Source organism: Caretta caretta, chromosome 14 (assembly GCF_965140235.1).
Source record: "Caretta caretta isolate rCarCar2 chromosome 14, rCarCar1.hap1, whole genome shotgun sequence".
Classification (NCBI taxonomy): domain Eukaryota; kingdom Metazoa; phylum Chordata; order Testudines; family Cheloniidae; genus Caretta; species Caretta caretta.
In genome coordinates, this window is record NC_134219.1 from 41,241,359 (window position 1) to 41,258,984 (window position 17,626).

The 17,626-nt window shown below is 52.7% G+C and overlaps 2 protein-coding genes across 4 annotated transcripts in view; both read left to right on the top strand.

Moving 5' to 3' along the window:
* Window positions 1-17,626, top strand: part of LOC125621599 (butyrophilin subfamily 1 member A1) — a 655,591-nt gene that overhangs the window by 342,312 nt on the left and 295,653 nt on the right. The gene's annotated exons all lie outside the window — the stretch shown is intronic.
* The window catches only part of LOC142069253 (E3 ubiquitin-protein ligase TRIM39-like), a 40,793-nt gene continuing 37,148 nt past the window's right edge, over window positions 13,982-17,626 (top strand). Inside the window, 1 exon segment of the mRNA XM_075119857.1 lies at window positions 13,982-14,476. Within this exon segment, the coding sequence (XP_074975958.1) occupies window positions 14,057-14,476 (420 nt within the window). The 5' untranslated portion in view covers window positions 13,982-14,056.

Sequence of the window (17,626 nt, forward strand, 5' to 3'; positions counted from 1 at the left end):
GAGGAGTATAAAAGTATGGCTAGAGCATGCAGAGGTGTAATCAGGAAGGCCAAGGCACAATTGGAGTTGCAGCTATCAAGGGATGTGAAGGGTAACAAGAAGGGTTTCTACAGGTATGTTAGCAACAAGAAGAAGGTCAGTGAAAGTGTGGGACCCTTAATGAAAGGGGGAGGCAACATAGTGATAGATGATGTGGAAGAAGCTGAAGTACTCAATGCTTTTTTTGCCTCGGTCTTCACAGAGAAGGGCAGTCCCAGACTGCTGCACTAGGCAACACAGCATGGGGAGTAGGTGAGCGGCCCTCAGTGGTGAAAGAACAGGTTAAGGACTATTTAGAAAAGCTGGACATGCACAAGTGCATGGGTCCAGATCTAATGCATCCAAGGGTGCTGAGGAAGTTGGCTAATGTGATTGCAGAGCCATTGGCCATTATTTTTGAAAATTCGTGGCGATCGTGGGAGGTCCTGGACTATTGGAGTGCCTATCTTTAAAAAAGGGAAAAAAGAGAACCCGGGGAACTACACACCATCCAGCCTCACTTCAGTCCCCAGCAAAATCGTGGAGCAGGTCCTCAGAGAATCCATTTTGAAGCACTTGGAGGAGAGGAAGGTGATCAGGAACAGTCAACATGGATTCACCAAGGGCAAGTCATGCCTGACCAACCTGATTGCCTTCTATGATGAGATAACTGGCTCTGTGGATATGGGGAAAGCGGTGGATGTGATATATCTTGACTTTAGCAAAGCTTTTGATACAGCCTCCAACAGTTTTCCTGCGAGCAAGTTAAAAAAGTATGGATTGGATGAATGGACTATCAGGTGGATAGAAAGCTGGCTAGATCGTCAGGCTCAGCGGGTAGTGATCAATGGCTCCATGTCTAGTTGGCAGCCGGTATCAAGGGGAGTGCCCCAGGGGTTGGTCCTGCGGCCGGTTGTGTTCAGCATCTTTATGAATGATCTGGATGACGGGATGAATTGCACCCGCATACAAAGGTCTATGCTTTAACCCTCAGTTCTCTGTGCTAACCTAAGGACTTCCTATGCTGTTTCCAGATGATTAATAAATCCTACTCTTTGGACAATGCTGTTTGAGTGTCACTGCAAATGCCAGATGAGGTGCATTAGTCTTTGAAGAGTGGACGAGTCTCCCCCAGGAATCTAGCTCAGCTGGACTCGCTGAACAGAGCTCCTCGTGTGAAGCAGGAGTGCTGGAGCTCAGAGGCTCAGTGTAAGGAGGTTGTGAGGCCAAGTGGCTTACTCTGGAGGAGGAGTGAGACCCCCAAGGGGGTCTGGCACACTGAACTGATTCCTCTTAGAGACTGTTTCAAAGCTGGGGGCATAGCACGGATCCTGTGGATCTGTGACAACTCCTAAGGTAGCCAACGGGTGATGCTGATGAGCAGGATGTGTCCTAAGCCCTGCCCCTCTCACAGAAATAGGTGTCACAGTTCAGGACAACTGCACCTGTATCTCCCCTCAGTGATTCAGCAAGGGCACCCACTCTCAGGCTCCCAGCTCCCCAGCTATTGCTTCGGTTGGGTGGAGACCCAAGTCATTCTCCCTTCTGACCAGGGTAAGTCCAGGCTGCGCAGTGCCCTGCCTTCACTGTGTAATTCCCAGCCCAGACAGGTTGCCCTCGGACACCTGCTTGCTTTCCCTTCAGAGATGGATATCGTGTAATTGCTACAGGAATAAATAACAACCCAGCTCTTTCTAAGCAAGCTTAGCTTTATTCTTAAGGTCAAAAGATGACATTAAAAATAATAGAAGGACTTACACACATGCTAATAAGCTTATCGGGCATCCCCCCACCCTAGGGGTTTCCTTGTGGTTCAAGCTCATCAGAGCTTCAGCTCAGAACAAGCACCCAATGTTATGAGGCCTCAGCAGGCCAAGTCCTTCCAATCCTCCCCTAAGGATTGAGGCCCTCGGGGGACCAGGGTTCTGTCCATTTGCTGGACCAGGAAGAAGGCCCTGTGTCATTTTAAACTCAGGCTTTTATCCAAAAAGCTTTTCTTTGTCTCTGGGTCTCTACAGAATCCAGTTCCAACTTGCATATGCAGACTTGGGGGGTGGGGGAAAGAGCGACTTCAAGGGTTGATAATGGGGGAAGTTCATTAGCATCCCCCCTCCCTACATACAATGCAACCACAACACTCACACAATTGCAATTTTAGGACAATGGACCCCAAAAGTATTAACCCTAATTCAATGAGGTCTAACTTCAAGAAAGTTTATCCTAATTCCATAAGGTGTGTTTAGATAACAAACATTCTGCTAGTAAGCTGGCAGACATCCTTCCAAAATCCATAGAGTTGCTCGTCAACCATCTTGAATAAGTTTTCAGTTCAGATCCCATGGGGCTGAACTTTCTCATGCCAGTTCTTACCCTTGCTAGATCCCAAAACCTTTGCATGTAAACTTAAGACCTGGTTCTCCCCCTCTCTCCTCTCATGCAGTGCCTAGGACGTTTCTGGTGGTCCCTTTGTCCCCCACAAGGTTGGCTGCCCCAATACTGGATGGAGGTTCACCGCCCCCTGAGTCAAGGTGAGCTGAATTCCCTCTCCTCTCCGGCTCAGGATCCTTCACCATCTCCCAAGAAGTTTCTGATCCACCGCTTGGGCATTGGCCCCCTGGGTGGGTGCCATAGATTGGCAGTGCACTGCAGCAGCCTCCATGTCCCTACTTGTGGCCTGAGACACTGCCAACCTCATGGTCTGTACAGCTCCTGGGTCCCTCTGATGGGTTAGCAGAGACCTTAATTCCCTGAGCTGAGCTGTAGGGCCCAGCAGATTTCCCTTTCAGTCAGTAGGTTCTGTCCCTTCTCTGGAGCAGCAGGGATCTCACCCACTTCCTCCTCAGGCCTTTGCCTGCAAACCTGGGGGTGTCGCCTAACTCCTCTGGGACATGGGCGGTGGATGAGCCACCAGCTCGGGGAGGCTAGGCCCCAGTCCACCCCTTCTGCCTGAGGCCGCAGCCCACCCTCCCCCTTCCCCCCAAGCCCAGATCCCCCTGCAGCCATGAGCCCTCCCCACACCCAGAGTGCTGGGCGCCCCCCCAACCCCAGAGCATCGGGCCGGCGGGCAGCACATGGCCCCCCAGAGCAGCGGGAGGCCGCAGACACCCCCCGAGCCCCGGAGTGGCAGGTGGCATGCAGCCCCCCTTTCCTCCCCAGCTCTGGAGCGCTGAGCAGCTTGGCCCCAGTGCTGGGGCCCCCCTGGCACTGGGCAGCTCCAGCTACACCAAGTCCCGGCCACCCTAGCCCCAGCCCTAGCCCCAGCCCCAGCCCCAGCCCCAGCCGGCTTCCCTTCCTGGGAGAGGAGCAGCCTGCCTGGGCTGGGGCCAAGTAGCAGCGGAGGGAGGGGGCCTCTGGGCGGAGCATGGGTGGGGCCACGCGGGGCTGGTTGGGCAGGCTCAGCCTTCCCCTGCCTATTAAATGCACCACTCATGCTCTGGGAGTCTAACCAGGGAATGTGACCCCCCCCCCCCCCTTTCCCCATCAGCTGTTCTATCTGCGGTTTTGCTCACATCCTTTTGCCTGTCTGGAGCTACCTGAGGGGGCTGATTCAGCCCTTCTGTGTTCACAGCCAGAACATCATTCCCCACAAGCAAAGAACGTGGCAAACCAGCTACAGCCCGCACCCCCCACCCTTCCGGAGGCTGGGTAGAAATCTGTGACACAGGCAGCAGGAAGCCTTGTACACCCGGAGCCTCCATCCATAGTTCACACCCTGGGAGCATCTGACGGTGTGGGGTTTCACTGCGTGGGGCTTATCTATGGTCTTAGAAATCCCGGTATCTCTCCTTCCAGTGTATGTATGTCTCCCCATTAACCTTCCGCCACTCCGGTCTCCAGAGCCTGTACTCGGTCGCTGGGGGCCAGGGGTTGCTTGCACCTAATGCCCACATACGCCACCTGCCCACAGGGGAGGTAATAACACACGCTGCATTCAGTGTAATGAACTGGAGAGCCCCCATCCTGCTGCTGGATTTCTGCCTGCATTACTTTGATTCTTGTAAGGGGGGTTGTATGTTTGCTCCTTGTATGTGTAACCCTTCTGTCCGTCAGAGTTGGCAGCAACAAGGGCCGGGTTCAATATCTAGGGGATCCATTCCAATAACACAATGCAAACCGTCTCGAGCCCCCACCCAGTGACCTGGGACAAATATATACCACCCCCATTGGGCGCCTCCAAGAGGCTATCCTTCCCCTCTCGCAAGCACATAGTCTGAGTGTAGGAAAAGCCTTTTAATAACAGAGAGAAACAATGTGGCATTATGTTGGGGAAACACCACCAACAGGATTCATAACACAACCCATGAGCAAAAAAAACCCACCCCAAGCAAATTGGGGCATGCCCTTTTCCCTTGGGTTCTTGAGTCTAGCAACCCCAAATCACCCAAAGTCCCAAAAGTCCCAAAAGTCCAATGCCCCAAAAGTCTCTGTCCCTGGTCAGGGCAGCCCCAGAGTTCGAAAGTTTATCTGTGGAGCTTTACCTCCCAATCTGGGTGGAAATGGGACAGGGGTAAGAGGCACCTTACATGATCTGAAGCTGACCGCCACATAGCAGCGCTCCGCTCCGCCAGCCACCCCACGAACTCCTTCGCTCAGCTGCGCTCCGCTCCGCCAGCCGCCCCACAAACTCCTTCGCTCAGCTGCGCTCCGCTCCGCCAGCCGCCCCACGAACTCCTTCGCTCAGCTGCGCTCCACTCCACCAGCCGCCCCACGAGCTCCTTCACTCAGCTCCATAGCCCACAAGCAGCTCCTGCCATCCACAAACTGCTCCACGAGCTCGTCCGCAAGGCACTCCAGCCGTCCCGCAAACTGCTCCACAATATATCTTCAGGCTCCCCCACTACTTAACACAACACTCAGTGATTTCAGCTCTTAGGTGAATTCAGCTTGTAGTAGGAGAGCCCCAGTGTTGGTGCACTGTCAGCCCAAAGTGAGCTCAGCAGCCTATAACCAGACTTCTAATGAAATCAAAATTAGCTCTGATATTCCACAGTGGAGAGAGGAGGAAGTGCAATTAGCATGTAAGGCCCTCACCAAGGGACCCATGTCACCAAGTATTAATACTTATCCCCAACCCCTCCCCATTCACACAGTTTTGGAACCCATGACCCTTGCCTAGCGAGTGCTACTTAGTTGATGGTGAATCCCTCCATCATAACAAAAGGCCACATACAGTTCCAAGCACAGTTCCCATAATCAGGGTAATAACAATTTATTCTTCCTGCCCCAATAACAGAGACACTGGGGATCCCACAGCAGCCAAAGTGACCATTTGGGCAGCTATGGTCTCATTCTAGGCGTGGTGGGTGTGCCTTTGCAAATGAGATTGGCCCCTGAAGTTCTTTTCCACAACTTGCCACACCTCACCACCAGATGTCAGGGTGGAGCTCATCCTGACACTGCTTACATATGTGTTTTTCTTTCTTGAGGGCTGGAGGGAGTTTAGAGACTGTTTATTAGGTGTATCTGGCTATCACGCTCCCTTTCTAAATTCCCTCACAGAACTCCCTTGTTTGCTGCTTCTCTTCACTAGCTGCTCTGGTTGTTTATGAGCTGGCTTTTTAACCCCCTGATCTCCCTGAATTAGACCTGCCCCCTCATCAAGGGATCCTAAAGGGATCAGGGGAGATGTACACGTGCTGGCTTTGGTCAAGGTACAACACCTAAAATAGCAGAGTAGCCGTGAAGGTGCGGGTGGTGGGATAGGCCAGACACCCAAGTACGATCCCGCCCCAGACTCTAGGTAGATACTTGAGCAAACAGCCTCTCCAGCTGCCCCCGCTGCCACAGCGACACTGGTCTTTTTAGCTCACAAGCTCAGTCAAAGCTTACGGGGTACGTCTACCCCAGCTGGAAATTCCACCTTCAGCTGCAACGTAGACGTCCCCAGAGAGAGAGCTGGGGCTGTGTGTGGGATTCAGTGTGAGGGCAGAAGCAGAGCCGCTGAGCAAGGCAGCGGGCAGGGCAGTAGCAGGAGAGAGAGACAGTTTGTAGTGAAGGAAACTCACATGGTCACCGGGCTTCCTCCGGAAAGGTCCACTGCATGCGAGTGATCAGGAGGAAGGAGATGCTGATTGTCAGCCGGGGCCTTAAGCAACAGTGGCAGGATTCTCCCCTGCCCTGCCCCTCCTGCTGCCATTTACGCCTGGGCAGAGTGGGGGGTAAACCCTGCCAGCCAGAGTTCTCCTCTCACACCAACAGTGGCATTAAAACCAAGTTAGCCCTCACTTTGCACAGGTGTGAACGCCGACGCAAGGGGACAGGCAGGGGAGAATCAGACCTGATGTGCACTAGAGGGAACAGGGTGGTGGCCAGGGGCACTAAAAGGGCTGCCACCCCTTCCTCCTGCCCCAGCTTTCAACCACTGCCAGGGACTGCTGCCCTTAGCTCCACTTTGTTCTAGTCACTAATGTTTTGGCCACTTACTCACTTAATTTTTGTCTTTCCTCATGGTTTCTGCTCTCTGCAGGACACCTTGTGGGCTGTTGTCATCAGTCTGGGATCACAGAATTATTGAAATACAGGGTTGGAAGGGGCCACAAGACCTCATCAATCTAGGCCCTGAGCTGTGGCAGGACCAAGTAAACCCTAGACCATCCCTGCCAGGTGTTTGTCCAACCTGTTCTTAAACCCCCCGGTGATGGGGATTCCACAACCGCCCTTGGAAGCCTATTTACAGTCCTCTTTGGAGCAGCCCTTAGCAGATTGGAAGGCTGTTCTCAGATCCCCTCTCAGCTTTCTTTTCTCAGGACTAAACATGCCTAGCTGTTTTTTCAACCTTTCCTCAGAGGTCGGGTTTTCTCAACCTTTGATCATTTTTTGTTGCTCACCTGTGGACTCATCTTTCCTAAAGAGGGGCACCCAGAATTGCACTCGGTACTCCAGCTGAGGCTTCAGTGAGGGACAATTACATCCCCTGTCTTACAGAACACTCCTGTTAATACTTCCCACACTGATATTAGCCTTCTTCACAGTTCTGTTACATTGTTGACTCCTATTATTATTTGTGATCTACTATGACCCCCAGATCCTTTGCAGCCGTACTACCTCTTAGCCAGCTATTCCCCATTTTGTAGTTATGCATTTGACTTGTCCTTCCTAAATGAAATGCTTTGCACTTGTCCTAACTGAATTTCTTTTACTTGAATTCAGACCAATTCTCAGCCTTGGTGTCTTAGAAACTGAACCTTCAGAGGACGTAAAGGCCGGCTGTAGTCAGAGCGTGAGCCGCACAGCTATAAATTCTCTTTCAGCCATACCACATCCTGTGCAAGGGCTTCGGAAACAAACGAAACAATTCTACAGTTAAAAACAGCCACCATCCAAAATCCCCTTGAAACTGCACTTATGGTGCAAAGTCACTTTATCTGGCTGAGAGTGATCTGGAAGAGCTGGAGATCAGTGACACAGACAGTCACTGCAGCCGAGTGCAATGAGACCTTCAGCCTTGATACTCTCAGGGAGAACCCAGGCCCCACTTAAGTCAGTGGCAGAATTCCCCTTTGCCCTCAGTACTGTGCTGCGATAGGCGGCTGGAGGAGAGGCATTGGCTCATCCCAGTGGTGTCCCCAATGCATCTCTGGAAGGGCCTAGCCACAAGCATCCCACTCTCTGTTTGTTCTGGTTTTGTACAGCACCTAGCGCAATGAGGCCCTGGTCTATGAGTGGGGTCCCTAGGCACTACTGTAAAACTATTACTCCTCCTCTTCCCCTGCTCACAGTCTATGCACCTCAGCTTCACTCCACACCTCCCCTCCTCCCTTCTGCCTCTGCACCTTATCTCTGAGCAATCTCATTAAAAACCATGGCTTTCATTATCATCTTTATGCTGACAACTCCTAGATCAGCCTATCCACTCTGGGCCTGTTTCTGTCAGTCCAGACTGAAACCTCCAGTCTGTCTCCTTGTCTCTGTCCTCACTGATATCCCACCATCAGCTTAAACGCAACACAGTTAAAACAAAGCTCCTAATCTCCCCACATCCAACCTCCCACTCACCCTCCATTCTCAGTCACCATGGGCAGCCCCATGGGGGTGGTCACTCAGGCCATGAACTGGGCTTTGCCTTTGATTCAGCCCTCTCTGTAGCCCCACACTTCTGAGTCATGTCTGAATTTTACCACTTCGTCCTTTACAAAATGTCTTCAAGATCTGGCCTTTCCAATCTGGTAATACAATTGACAGAGTTCAGCAGAAAAATAGAAGTCTGAACTCGCCCCTTGCCTAACCGTTGCCAGATGGCAATGGCTGGATGGGTCTGTGGCACAGGTAGATGAACTATGCAAATCCAGGGGACTGTCAGACTTTAAGGTTTCTGCAACCGGAGACCATGTCTACACTAAAAACACTACAGCAGCACAGTAGGAAATCCAGCTCCCGAGGTCGACAGAAGCAATCTACCATGGACCTAGCGCTGTCTTCGCCGGGGGCTAGGCTGGCTTAGCTGCATCTCTCAGGGGTGTGGATTTTTCACACCCCTCAGCAACGTAGCTGGGTCGATCTAATTTTCAAGTGCAGACGTGGCCTGTGGCTGTGGGCCTGTTCGAGCTCCCGCCAACCTGGAAACTCCGTGAACAAACGCTCATTTAGAAAGAGTCCTCCTCCATAGAAGCCCACTCCGTGCCCAGGACACACACATGGTTCACTGGGGTGGGGCTGAGAGGCTGGTGCTGGCACAGGACAGAACCTGGGTTGTTTGGTGACCTAACTGTGCACTGGCAGACTGTCCAATACTGGGGTTTGTTTTGAAAGTGTCGCCTTCACTTAGAATCTCCAGGCTTTTGAACCTTAGTGGTTTTGAGAAAACTACAATATTCTCTTAGTACGGGGAGCTTTCCCCTTCAGTGAGACTTCTCTCCCCTGCCACCTTTAGCTCCAGTTTAACAAAAGCGCTCCCCTCCCCCGAATCTATGAATTTCCTCAGGTCTTTGAGGATGGCAGGGGGTGGGCGGGGGGTGGAGCTTTTCAAAGTTCGTTCTGTAGCAGGAATTTTTGCAGGGTTTTAATCTCCAGATCAGGCCCAGATGGGGCTGAAAATGTCTCCACTGGACTCTGCCCTGGTCCCTTCAGGTCCTGCAGAAATAGCAGCTCAGCCTGGCCCAAGACTCTGGCCCTTTGTGCTCCAGAGTGGGAGGTGAGTGAGCTAGTATCTGCAGCAGCTGAAGGGTTAAAGGAACCATCTCTCATGTGTGGGGAGCTGCAGCCCCGGCACTTCCGCAGGGAGGGTGTTTGTGAAAAGAGGGGAAGTGCCCCAGCCACAGAGAACAGCACAGCAAGAGCTAGGACTGGCAGAGTCTCTTTCCATGTTGAATTAACTTATGGGCTCAAAGTTTCAGAACTGGAGGATGGAGCTTCGTGCACTGAAAATGGGAGCTCAGCTCTGTACCTGCTTCTGCCCTGGAGACTGCAGAATGTGCTTGCGAAGGGCCTTGCTGCACGGGCTGGTTGTGGGCATAATCCCCCCCGTGGGCCCCATCCTGCAGCCCTGGTTCACGTGAGCCATCTCACTGGTGCCCTGACATCAATGGGGCTCCTCCAATGAGTGAGGGAAGAGGAGCCAGGACGTTAGTGTGGGGAGGGAGGGGGGGTTCTGGTAGCTGTGCGTGCAAATGTCTGTGCGCTTCTGCATGTGCATTTCCAGTGCACTCAGATGGGCCTCTACCCTGTGAAACACCAACCGAGATGTTTCCCCTCATCACCATTCGCCCTTATGGCTGGCATCTGCCCGAACCATAAACTGTCACCACATTGATGCTCTGGACACATTTAACTATGTGAATAATGCTGAATATGGGGCCCAGGAGCTACCACTGATCTCCAAGCATGGGTCAGCTCCCCAGGACACTCACACCCCACTGGCTCTAGGTTGTCTTAGCAAACAGGAATCCTGCAAATGCTCAATGCTCCCCATGGCCACAGTAATTCTTGTTATTTACAATGTTGGTAAGGTAGCTTTTGGTAAGTCATTTCCTACTGTTTAAAACATAAAAGTTATTTTCAGTATAATTGGAATATCCTCTACATCATCACAAGGGTTTGAACGCTGGTCTTTCATCACTGCAGCGCAGCTCTTCACCACTTGAACTAAAGAACTAGTTACAATAGCTGGCAGTAGCAGTAGGCTGTTACCGTCCACACAACATCCACAAAAAATAGTGGGTTACATATGCATGAGTAGCCCCATATTGCAGACAGCTTAGTCAAGCACATAGACTGTGACATTCCCCTGGTGTTGTCTAGACCAGTGATCTGCTAGGTCACTCCAATCCTTGAGTCTGGGAGCCAGCCTTACCCTGCTCTGCTGTGGGAACCCCCACTCCTGGGCTGTTCACACACAGCCTCTAGCATGTAAGCTGCTCCCAGCTACATGAGTGAGCACTTTTGGCCAGCCGCTGCTTGCATTTTGCAATCAAAGGACACTAGCCAATATCTCCGGTCCCAGACACAACCCTAGGAACCTCCATCTTGCAGTGTCCAGTTACGCCTGCTGGACGCTGCAAGCTTATATGAGTTTGTCAATTTAACAAAGAAATTGATATGTACCAGGCTTGTTATCCCAAGGGGAGGCTCTGACATGCTTCAAACCAAACGCACTGCTTCAGGTAGAATAAACAAACAAATTTATTAACTGCAAAAGATAGATTTTAAGTGATTATAAGTCAAAGCACAAGAAGTCAGATTTGGTCAAATGAAAGAAAAACAAAACACATTCTAAGCTGATCTTAACACTTTCAGTTCCCTTACAAACTAAGATACGCCTCACCACAGCTGGCTGGCTGCCCTTTAACCAGGCTCTCCCCTTTGATCAGTGCTTCAGTCACTTGGTGGTGGTGTCTGTAGATGTAGGTGGAAAAGAAAGAGCATGGCAAAGGTCTCTCCCTTTTATCGTGTTCTTTCTTCCCTCTTGGCTCCCCCCCCCCCCCCCCGCTTCAGAGTCAGGTGAGCATTACCTCACCTTAGTCCCAAACTGACCAAGGGAAGGGGGGTGACTCACTTGAGAGTCCAATAGATCCTTTGTTGCTGCCTAGGCCAGTGTCCTTTGTTCCTGTGAAGCTGGGCTGGGTTTGTCCCATACATACCCTGATGAGGTGTGTACTGCCCCTCTGCTCCTGGAGAGTTTTGCCTGAGCTTCTTTTAAGCCATGAGGACACATTTTCAGCCTCATAACTATATACCTGAAATTACAACCTATAACATTACTATAACAACAATGCTCAGTACATCATGAGCCTTCCAAAGACACCCAAGATGACAAACTTTGCATTGGATACCACACAATCATATTATAAGGATGAACATGGGGGTGCAGGGTGTTCCCCAAAGGTACAGAGTGTCACAACATGACGAGTGGCAGTGGAGTTATTCCTTAAGCTACAAAGGCAAGAGGAGTGCAACATTCATCTTCCCATGTGTAGTAGCTACGACACGTGATTCCTTGTGGCATTCATGGAGGTGCTGACCACAGTGGAACACCGCTTTTGGGCTCAGAAAACAAGCACTGAGTGGTGGGATCACATCATCATGCACGTCTGGGATGATGAGCAGTGGCTGCAAAACTTTCAGATGAGGAAAGCCACATTCGTGGGACCGTGTGATGAGTTTGCCCCAGCCTTGCAGCCCAAAGACATGAGAATGAGAGCTGCCCTGTCGTTGGAGAAGCACATGGTGATTGCACTGTGGAAGCTAGCTACTCCAGACTGCTACTGATCGGCCACTTACCAGTGCGGAGTGGGAAAGTTGACCATTGGACTCTGAAAGGCCGTGACTCTGGGCAACATGCGTGACATCGTGGATGGCTTTGCACAAATGGACTTCCCTAACGACCACTTCACTCAGCCACTGCCTCTTCCTCCTCCTCCTCCTCCTCAGACCAACCACAACAGCACCTTCTGCCTCAGCACCGCAGCCCCAATCCTAGCCAAGTGCCGAGGGGAGGCCAGAGGGCAGGGGGCTGGAGAGTGAGCCCAGCCCACACTCATTCTGCAGTGCTGTGTCCTGTCCCATGGGGCTGTGCCTGGCTCCCCATTGCAGGCTGAGTGAGGGGCAGGCTCACACTATAGCCCCTCCCCCCATTGCCCCTTTCCACCAGGCTGGGTTTAGGGTCACATTGCAGAGGTGGAAGGTGTTGCTGCAAGTGGTCAGAGCCCCCAGGTCACAACACCCACAGCAGGGAGCCAAGCCCAGCCCTGTGGGACAGAAGACATCACTGCAGGGTTTTTGCGGGCGTCAGTGCGCCCATGAACCCCTGATCAAACCACCCTGGTATGAACTTCTCGTCATGTCTGTGCTCCTCCCATGTTTCATTCTTTACAACCCACTAGATGGGCTCTCTGGCCTGTGAGCCAGACATCAGCAACGACTTGCTGTTAATGGTCAGGATGCTCTTAGCAGGTAGCTGAAGAGATGTGCAGCTTTCTGAGTCATAGCAGACACTGTAAATTCCTCCAACGAAGCCGAAGAGCTCTGGGATCTGTGTGCCCCCAGGAGCGGGTCATGGGGCTCCCAGAGGGGAACGTCCCCAAGGCAATTCCTTCCCATGCCCCCCTGAGGTGTGCAGCTCTGAGCATGCTGAGATCCATGGCTACAGCTGCATAAACTACGAGGGGCAGGGGTCAAAGATAAAACCCGAATCCTCCTACAGCCTGACAATGTGTGTCCCCAGACTGTGCCATCAAAATGGAGAGGCTCAGGCTGTACCTTCAAAATGAGATCAACTTGTCAGCTTGTCAGAGTAAGCCAAAAAGTCTGGACACCAGTGGCTTCTGGGAAAACAATGCAGCAGAAACCAAGGTGCAGCACCTGGACCTTTCTAGCAGTTGGCCCCAAGCCCCCAGGTTGCCTATATAGGGCTTGATCTTGCTTCTATCGGAGTCAATGTCAACACTCCCATGGAGCCCACAGAGAAATAAAGCTACTGTGACTGCACTAAAAATCCTGCCTCTGATGCTCCAACCTGAGCTGTCGACTCTTGAGGCTGGTGATCTGGCTGTTCAGGCACCTTAATTCTGGCACTTCACAGTGTTTACATGCTTGACTTCGCCACCTGAACTTTTTTTTAATGTCGTTCTCTGCATGGAATTGAATCTCAGCTGTGCCATCACGCAGTGCCAGCCTGCGCTGTACGGCCTGCCTGCAGAGTGCCCTCACTGCGGGCAAGGCAGAGCTCAGGGGCTGTAGCTTAGGCTACACTTGCAACTGAAAGACAAAAGTTTTGCTGTGGCAAGTGCAAGTGTAAACGGCGCTTTGTCGACACAGCCTTGTCGCTAACAGCTGCACAGTGTAGACATAACCTAAATGGTCTCTGGTTTCCACTGTCTAAAGGACAGGAGAATTTGGCCAAAGGTTGCCACACAAAGCAAAGTGAGGTTCAAAATGACAGGGGCTTTGAATCCTTAGTGTCCTGTAGCATTTATATTTACAGAAATTTCCAAAGCATCCATAACCCTAACTTTCTACCTGAGCTTTGTGACACCCCCTTCTCTCCTGAGGGAGCCGAAAAATCCCTCAGTGCACTTGTAACCCTCTGGTGAGTGTGTGTCATTCACACCCCCCTTGATGGCTGACCCACAGGGTTTATGGGTTTTTACAGCTCTGAACTTTACAAACTGACTCTTTAGCTCCAGTTGTAGAGACTTGTGCTAAGCGCTGTCGGTCCCCACTTCAATCCCCAGTGAGTGTTGGGATGGGTGAAGCAGTTCCTGCCTGTGGGGCAGAGGATATGCTCTCCCTTCCAGCCTATGTGACAAGCAATACACTTCAGATTGGTTCATATTCTTCCCCCTCTCTTCATTGCCCCCTGTTCTCCCATCCCTTCTCCCCACCTCCATCCATTCCTTCTCTCCTGCCCTCTCCCTGTCTTTCCCCCTCTTTTACTCTCCTTCAGTTTCACTTTCCTGTTTTCTCCCCCTCCTGGCTCCTCCTTTTTCTTCTTCTCCTTCTGTGGCTGGGACTAGCAGATACTTGCAGGTGGCCCCTCCCAGTGTCAGCACAAGACCACACTGCACAGCCAAGGGCAGAGAGAACAGATACTCACCCAGCTGCCATGGCCGCTGCAGCTACAGCAGGGGAAATACAAGATGAAGCTATTTGCTCCATCTGCCTGGAATATCTGACGGAGCCGGTGACTATCGCGTGTGGGCACAACTTCTGCCGAGCCTGCCTCACCCGGTACAGTGAGGAGAAGGGAACGGGGACACCCCTGACCTGTCCCCAGTGCAGAGCCCAGTTCCAAAAAGGGGAGTTCAAGCCCAACGCCCAGCTGAACAACATCATACAAAGGATCAAACAACTGGGGTTAAAACCAGGAAAAGGGCAAAAGGAGGATCTGTGTGAGAGACACGAGGAACGTCTCAAACTCTTCTGTGAGGAGGATGGAGAAACTATTTGCTTGGTGTGTGAGAAATCCCGACACCACAAGTCTCACACTGTGGTTCCCATTGAGGAGGCTGCCCAAGAGTACAAGGTAGGAAATGCTGTTGACTTTGCTTAATTAAACCCCTTAAGGACACCAGGTTTATCCCCCATCAATACAAGGACAAACATTCACCCCTGGCTGCCTAAGGTTAGGCACCTAAAGGAAAGGGGCCTGGTTTTCAGAGGGGATGAGCACTGGGGGTTGTAGATAATGAGAAAAGGTCCGAACTTTTTTTGCTCCAACACTGCAAGTTCCAACATGTAATAGAGAGAACAGGGCTGACGGCTCTTTATGCACCTGCAACCCGTCTGCCAGGTGGAGTGGGCAGCAAGAACATAAGACCATAAGAACAGCCATCCCCTGTCGGAGCAAAGGTGCATCTAGCCCAGTATCCTGTCTTCTGACAGTGGCCAATGCCAGGTGCCCCAGAGGGAGTGAACAGAACAGGTGATCATCAAGTGATCCATCCCCTGTCGCCCATTCCCAGGTTCTGGGAACAGCTGATCCGTGGCAGGTGGGAGGCGCTGGGAGGACGGGGCAGGAGCTGATCTCAGGGTCTCCAGCAGGCAGGAGACATTAGGGGGCAGGGGAAGAGCTGATCGGTGGGGCTGCCAGTAGGTGCTGAGCACCCACTATTTTTATTCCATGGTTGCTCCAGCCCGGGAGCACCCACAGAGTTGGTGCCGATGGTAAAAAAGAAACTTTAAATGAGAGGAGGGAAGTCACCCGGCATTAATTAAGGAAAATGCCACACGCAGGATTCATAAACATAAAACCGTGAGCAAAACACCCTCTCCAGTGTACGTTGGTCAGTGTCTTCTGCCTCATGTTCTGGAGTTCTACAACCAAAAGTTCCTTTGCTGTGCCCCTCTCTGCTCCCTGACCCCACCCCACTCACAGTGGCTGTCCTTGGTCAGTGAAGACTCAGGGTTCAGAGATGCATCTGTGTGAGCTCACCTCCCACCCTGGTTCGGGGGGGGGGAGGACGAAGATGGCACCTTGCTTGCTCCAGTGTCCAAGCCAGGGCCGTCCTTAGGCATACGCAGCTGCGTAGGGCACCATGAAATTTGGGGCACCAAATTGCCCCAAATTTAATGGTGCCCTAGGCAGCTGCATGCTGCATACTTGGCAGCACCAGCCCCGGCAACCAGCCCTATCCCTCAGCCAGCCCCCCGCGGGCTGTGCCCACTGCAAGGGGCAGGGCCTTTCCTACAGGGGTGTGGGGCTCCGGACACTCCCTCCACCCTGCCTCTTACCCTTCCCCCCTGCTCTGCCCCCGGCCCGCCCCCATTCCACCTCTTCCCCCAGCAACCCCGCACTCACCAGCAGTGGCGGGAAGTGGAGCAGCTGGGCCCCAGCCCGATCGACTCCGCCAGATCCCAGCCACGGCGCTCCGCTTCCCGCCGCCGGTAAGAGCGGGAGGTGATCCTTTCCCCAACCCGAGCGATATGGCTGGGGCCGGGGCAAGGGAAGCGGGGTGGGCTCCTCCCGGCCCCCCGCTAATCCCCAGGGCCACTCTGAGCCTGTGTGGCCCCCCACAACTCCTGCCATCCATACCCTGGGGGGGGTGGCCTGGGGCCCCACACAGCACCCCCCCACGGGGGGGGCTGCGTAGGGCACCCAAATGGCTAGAGAAGGCCCTGGTCCAAGTACTAGCTCTAGTGTCACCACCCTACCGCGCACCCCACTGTCCCACTCCACCGGCCGCCCTGCCAGCCATCACCTGCTTCTCTGCTGTAACCTCTGCAGATCAGGGCCTGTTTACACTTGCAATTTAAAGCAGAAAAAGTCCCCTTTTGCTCAAAACCCTAGTCTCTTGAGGTTCTACGCTGCTCTTAGTGATTTTCAACTCTTAGTGGGGGAACGTCCTTGCTGAAGCAGGCTGGGCAGAAAAGCTGTCCCACATCAAGTGATTTCAGCTCTAGTGATCACTTAACAAAACAAAAGACTCCGAATGGAGCCTTAATTAGTTCTGTCTTTGAACAGTGGAGAGGAGCAAGTTAAACCATGCCTAGGACACTTGGGTAAAGTCCACACTGCCCAGCAAGCACATCTGTCCCCACTTCCTCTTAAACTTCACAGGGGTCTGGCATCCAAGCCCCCTGCTTAATGAGATCAGTTCAGTGGAGGGTGACCCCCTCAATCAGGACAGGCTAAGCCAGGGGTGGCCAACCTGAGCCTGAGAAGAAGCCAGAATTTACCAATGCACATTGCCAAAGAGCCACAGGAATATGTCAGCAGCCCCCGATCAGCTCCCCCGTCCCGCTCCTGCGCCTCCCACCCACCAGCAGCCCTGCCGGTCAGAGCCTCCCCCTCCTCCTGGCACCTCCCGATCAGCTGTTCTGTGGCGTGCAGGAGGGTCTGGGGGGGAGGAGTGAGGGCACGGCGGGCTCAGGGGAAGGGGCAGAAAGGGGTGAAGTGGGGGCAGGGCCCATGGCAGAGCCAGGGGTTGAGCAGTGAGCACCCCCCGGCACCTTGGAAGGCTGGTGTCTGCAGTTCCAGCCCCGGAGTCGGTGCCTATACAAGGAACCGCATCTTAACTTCTAAAGATCTGCATGTGGCTCCGGAGCCACAGGTTGGCCACCCCTGGGCTAAAGCTACTCCGCTGCCCTTTCCTCATACAGTAAAGAGAACCCTATTTCATTACCCCCACATTCCATACTGAAGTGATCTGTAATCCAGCACCAGCCACAGTTGATCACTTTGGCAACACGGCCCTGCTGCTGGATACCTAGGCAGAGTCGGTGTGTTCATGTAAATACAGTCTGCACCTGAAGCCTTTTCCCCTCCCCAGCCAGCTGTCAGGGGAGAGCTCATTCAGACCCTGCTTGCACATGAAACAATCTGGACCCTGACTCATCCCTGCATGTCAGTGGCACAGAAAGCCACAGCTGGTACCTGTGTCCTGCTCTTCTTTCTTTCTTTCTTTCTTTCTTTCTTTCTTTCTTTCTTTCTTTCTTTCTTTCCCCATGTCCTGTTCTTCTCTCCTCCTTCAGCTCTTCCCCATCCAGCAGCCCTTCTCCACTCATATTGACTCCTGCAGCCATTAGCCCAGATAACATTAGTAGGATGACGGGGGGTCTTACAGCTTAGGTACACCAGGATGTACACACCAGGGTATTACAATTGTCTGACAAAGTTGGGGCCACCTGTGTCCTGACACGGTTGGGTTTTGACAGCGTGGGTGGACAACACGGT